At 49.9% G+C, this 5,763-nt stretch overlaps 1 protein-coding gene across 1 annotated transcript; it reads right to left on the reverse strand.

Moving 5' to 3' along the window:
- Positions 1-293: 293 nt before the first annotated feature.
- Positions 294-3,352, reverse strand: ID4 (inhibitor of DNA binding 4). The gene is made up of 3 exons (XM_081245512.1): positions 2,775-3,352; positions 2,326-2,384; positions 294-1,764 (listed from the first exon to the last, which is right to left on the reverse strand). Exons 1-2 carry the CDS (start codon positions 3,213-3,215, stop codon positions 2,340-2,342), a joined length of 486 nt encoding a protein of 161 aa, XP_081101638.1. The 5' UTR covers positions 3,216-3,352; the 3' UTR covers positions 294-1,764; positions 2,326-2,339.
- Positions 3,353-5,763: the final 2,411 nt, after the last annotated feature.

A 5,763-nucleotide genomic window follows, 5' to 3' on the forward strand; every position in this document is an offset into this window, starting at 1 on the left:
ATACTTTTATTCTTGTATAATCTAAAACAAATCCTTTCCTTTTAAAAATCAAACAGACCACGTTACACACACAGTTGACTATTTACAAAGCACCCAATTAAATCCTACTTAATTCTCTCTCACTCTAAAAATTCCATCTAACTGGTGGGTAGAGTACTGATCACATTAAATGCATAATGCTCACAAGCCCTGAAAGTCTTATCTAACCTAGAAAACACTACCTTCCTTAAAGAGAAAAGAAAGTCTTAAAAAATAAGTGTAAGGTTTTGAAGAAATGAGACCAGAAATCACAGTACAAGACAGATGTATCTACTTTAATATTCACATGTAAAAGTTACACATCACAAGAGATTGGACAGTAGTTTAGCAGTTAACTAACATAGCTATAGTGAAAATCATTTTTATAAAAAAATAATCTAGATGCGGTCATCAGAATTTTTGGTCTACTTAATGTTTGAAGATCGACTTTTACCCCTGCTTGAAGGATTTGCCATTATGCCTTTCAAATTTTTTTCTCCCACTGTTGCCTATTAATATTCTTTGGAGGAAGGAAAGCAGAAACGTGTTCATTTCCAAGAGTCTGTCTGTCCTTTGGTAGCAAGCAGAGAACATCTTTCATTTCTATGATTTAATCTGTACAGACATGAAACTTAGTGACATTAAGCTTTAGTGTAAAATGAAGAATGATAAGCATTTTTTCACTTTGATTAAAACAGCAGATTTCCTAAACTCGTAAGGATCCAAGCATTTCCCCATCCTGTAAGCAAAATCATTCAGAATCCATTTTGACCTCAGTTAAAAAACAAAAAACACACACTTACTCTTTATGTATTACACTATCAAACCCTGTACTTAAAAACTGATAAAGCATTTTATCAACATGTATGCTTCAAATACAAAGATTTCCATCTAGGTTAAAGAAAACACATCTGAATGGACTCAGAACAAGTTTATTTTGTGATTAAACATCTCATGCAGTCATGCAGGACCACTAGCTATAACTGTTACTTCCGAGTCTACAGGACACTGGGCAAAACAAAAACAAATTAAAAGCCAGGCCAAACAGAAAAGACATTCAAGATACCAAGAGCTCTTCAACTGAGCTGGAAAATAATTTTCCAAAAGAAATATTCCCATAGATTAAAAAAAACACACACGTAATATTTACAAAAAATATTTAATTAAAAATATCTTATAATTACAGTAGTCTATTAAAGCATATACTTTCTCACACTTATAGAACATCTCTATATATACACGGTATGAAATGTCACTCAGTTATCTATACAATATGTAACATTCCTGCAGGGAATAGAAAGTTCCCTGCCCCCTTATAATCATCTATTTTAAACAATAGATGTAAAAAAAATATCTACAATGCTCTGGTATATTAGTAAAGCTTCAAAACAAAAATTGAGCTCCTTGGTCACAAAGTAGGTTTCTAAAAGTCGGATTTGCTCTTTATCTTTTATCAGTCCTGTCACACTTAAAAGTTTAACTGCACCTCCAAAAAACACAGAAATGTACAATTCACAGCGGTTATAAATGAGACGAAAGAGAATACGTATGTAGAATGTTTATGAACGTGCAAAAAAAAAAGGATGAAAGTTTCATTTTTCTTCCCTCTCTCTCTTGGAATGACGAGTGAAACGTTTCTAGGATTTGCTGATGTTTTTTTCCTTTCCTCTGGTGGCTTTTTCTCTAACTTCTGCTCTTCCCCCTCCCTTTCTTGTGCTCCTGGCTCGGGCTCAGGCGGCCGCACACCTGTGGAAGAGGAATGAATAGAGGGGGTGTGTGAACCTTCCCGCTGCAGACTAACTGGCGCCACCGACCAAACTCAAGACATGCTTGATCAACAACCCAAAACAAACCACCGGGTCAGACTACACTCGCAGTCCGCCGCCCGGCCAGGCGCCGAGCAGGCAGCTGCGGGCCCCCGGGAAGCCCGAAGAGGGGATCCGAACTCCTGGGCCCTGCCTGCGTCCTTTTTCGTGGGTGTCAGAGCGCGCGGGGGGGCCATCGGGCACCACGCCCACGAGGGTACCCTCCCTCGGTGGGGAGAGGGCAGTTAGCGCCCGCCGGTCGCTGGGGGCGGCACGGGGGGCGGCGGGAGCATGAGCTGATCTGTCTCCATTTAGAGTGAACCCCCAGCTGCTGAAGCTAAGTACGGCTTCACTTACTAACTGGGTGGTGGGGAGAGAGAAGGGGTGTCCGCCTCCTTGGGAATTTGCCCTCAGAAATGCTGGAGGCAAAGAACGCCGCTGTGGAAGGCGCCGGGGACGGGCGTCTCTGGCGACCGGCCAGAGAAGAGAAAGGCGCGCTCACCTGGACAGCTAAGCTCAGCGGCACAGAATGCTGTCGCCCTGCTTGTTCACCGCGCCGGCCTGGAACAGCAACGAACACCAAGGGAAAGGTGAGCAGGCGCGAACAACGCACTCGCCAAGGTCTTCCTCGATTCGTTCTCGGAACCCAGGCTGGCCCACCGACGCCCCCATCCCAGCCTACAGCCCTGGGGACGCCCCTTTCCCCGGGCACAGGCTGGACCTGACAGCCCACGGTGCGCACAGTCCTAGTCCCGCCCCGCGCGTTCACCCGGCCTGCGCTCGCTGCACCCAGCCCGCCGCTGGCGGCCCCCGGCGCCGGAGGAGCAGGAGGGTGCAATTGTCATTCTCGCCCCTGCCCCGAGGAAAAGGAAGCGCCCGCGTCCCACCACCCCGCCACCGCCCTCCTGGACTCCCACGGGGTTCGCCCCGGGCCGGTAGCCGGCCTCTCACCGGGTCGGTGTTGAGCGCCGTGAGCGGGGTCCGCGGCGGCGCGGCCGGACAGGTCCCGGCCGGGTGGTGCGGCGGCGCCGGCGGCGGCGGCTGCCTCAGCAGAGCCGGGTGCGTCTCCAGCGCCAGCTGCAGGTCCAGGATGTAGTCGATAACGTGCTGGAGGATCTCCACTTTGCTCACTTTCTTGTTGGGCGGGATGGTGGGCACCAGCCTCCGCAGGCGGCTGTAGCAGTCGTTCATATCGCACTGCAGGCAGAGCGCCGGCTCGTCGGCCGCCGCCTCGGCCGCCTTGCAGCGCGCTGCCGCGGCCGCGGCCGCCGCGGCCGCGGAGCCGCCCAGGCTGTGGCCGTGCTCGGCCAGGCAGCGCAGCGCCAGCTCCCCGCCGCCGCAGCCCGACGGCGCCTTACGGCCCGAGGGGCGCACCGGGCTCACCGCCTTCATCGCGCGCGCCCTGCGCGAGCGGACCCGGTGGGGCGAGCGAGGGAGGCAGGCAAGCTCCAGGCCCCCGCCCGCGACCGGCTCCGCTCCCCTTGCCTTTGCGCCCCGCGCGCTCGGTCCGCGCTCGGGGCACCGCGAAGGTCCCGGCGATCCCGCGCCCAACAATTGACGGGAGGGTCGCTCCGGGTTTTGCGAGGGGATCTCTGCTCAATGGGCGACACTCGGCCGAGACCAAAAAGCAAGAAAAATCAAAAGCACCGGAAGGAAAGCAGCCCACCGGGTTCCCTAGTCACTCCCTTCGGACCTTCAACCCGACCGCCGCCGCTGCACTCCCCCTAGCCCGATGTTTCCCCGCTCCGGGAACCGACTCACAACCGCGCCTCCGCTACGCTCTCGCACGGCCCGCCGCGCAGCTATATTTATAAGCCGCGCGCCCCGGGGGCGGGGCCAACGCGTTGGCCGTGTCGCCGGGCGAGGGAGCAGAGCCGGGCTGGGCTCGCGGGCGGGTGCGCGGAGGGAGGCGAAGAGGGCTGGGGCTCCGGGAGATGCTGGGGGGCGGGAGCTGGGCAACCCGAGTGGAGGGGTGGGCGGGGTTCGGGAGTGGCCAGCCAATCAGGCGGACGGTGCCACCTCAGGGAATGGCGCTCGGGCCAATGGGAAGGGCACTCCATTCCGTCAACGCCGTGGGTGGGGGCTCTGAGAAAAGGGCTGGGTGGGAGTCGGGCCAGGCTGGTGTGTGCCTTAGGGAGGGGAAAAGAGAGGGAGAAGTTCCTGCGAAGAACTGCGGGAATGTGCGGCTGGAATTCACTCTACCCCCGGCTTAGGCGGCTGTGGGAGCGCTGGGCCCTGCTCGAGGCTCTCCTGTCACTCCGAACAGCGCGGCACCCAGGGACCCTCCGCCACCCGTCACTCCATCCCTGGGATCCCAGCGCCTTAAGAAGGACGCTGTTCAAGAAGGCACGTTCGTTCTCCTCTCTATTTTCCCCCTCCATTTCTTTATTCGCCTTTTCACAATTGCTGAAACCATAATGATGGAATGGAATGCGGAGGCTTTCCGTTCCTGTTTTTAAAACGTTAAAGCTTAGGAGGAAAAAAAAAAAGAAAAAGAAGGCCAAATGCAGATTTTTGGTGAAGGGACGTGTAAGTAAAACCAAAACGTCGTAGGGTTTTTCTTTTACCCATCTAGATGAAAAGTGGGCTCAAAAAATGCAGTTGCCTTCAGCATTAAATTAGAGCACGTAAATATTAAAAATGCATGGGCACGGAGTATTTAAAATTTCACCATGACATATAATATTAATTTGTTTTATGTAAAATTCATACCTGTAACTTAACGTAGGCCATTAATGCACTGCTTCACGTACCCCGCTTTAAATAAGATACTGAGAATGTCCAGAATCTCCTCCTTTTGCAACGAAGCATTAAAATTCACACTTCCAGTCCCTGGAGTCCTGCTTGGGCCCCACCCTGCAGAAAAGTCTGCTAATTAAAGACGTTTCTGTGTTAGATTTCTAATGGGAAAGCTGTCCTTCAATGGCTCAAAACAAAATTGCACAATGAACTTTGATAGGGCCTTGTGTGTACTCTGCAAGAAAAACTTGAGCCCTTCAGATAAGAAATGAGCATAAAAACTCTGTGTCAGTGGGGACATGAATTTTGTATGCCTTTACCCTGCAAACCTCCCACCTTTAGACAAGCTAGGAGATGAATTAACTCAAGAATTTTCTTAATTTATATACATGATACGGACTGATGCCTTCATTTTTATAGATAACTGAAAGAAAGAGATATGGACCTCATTTCTTCTTGTCTACCCTCTGTAAGGAAACCCTCCCTTCCTTCCCAGAACAGAAATACCTGAATCAGGCAGGAATTTTGTTTAACCACGTGGGTACTTTATGACTATTGCATTGCTGTTTCCCCAGAGCACATTCCTTTTCCCTGATGAAGTGAGGAGTGACCTTTTAATGCTGGTTTCACAGGTAGATGCAACAACCCTCCTCTCCCCTAATCCTTATGCGTTAAGGCCTCTGATAATTGCTTGGAAGCGAGTGACAGTCTCATTTACTCATGAGCATACCTAGATGGTCTACATACACACTTATCAAGAAACGCAGAATTAGAAAACCCAAAAGAAGGCTCTCTTCTAAATACAGGCATAGTTTTATATAGGCTTAAATTGATATAAATACACACAGAGTGAATATTGTCAATTTTGTTAGAAAGCTGGGCAAGGGAGCCCTGCTGGGTGTAAGCTATTCCCCTGGAGCCAATCACATCAGCATAGGTGATAATAATAAAAGGATATATATACAGATGTCCCATTGATTTTTTTTCCTCCTTCCTAGACTTTAAAAACTCCAAAATTTAAAACCTAAGATTATTCTCTGCTTGCCAAAATGTAAGTATGCTAATATGCCCAGGGCACACTCACACTTCAGAACTTTACATGTCCTAGGTTGCTTAAAATTAAAATTTAAGTTTGAAATAGGTGACACAAAGGGACAGTCGTATCCATCTTTTTGGACTTGGTGAAACCTCAGAGAACCAT

The sequence above is a fragment of the Mesoplodon bidens genome (genome assembly GCF_964165515.1).
Source record: "Mesoplodon bidens genome assembly, chromosome: 10".
Taxonomy (NCBI): Eukaryota; Metazoa; Chordata; class Mammalia; order Artiodactyla; family Ziphiidae; genus Mesoplodon; species Mesoplodon bidens.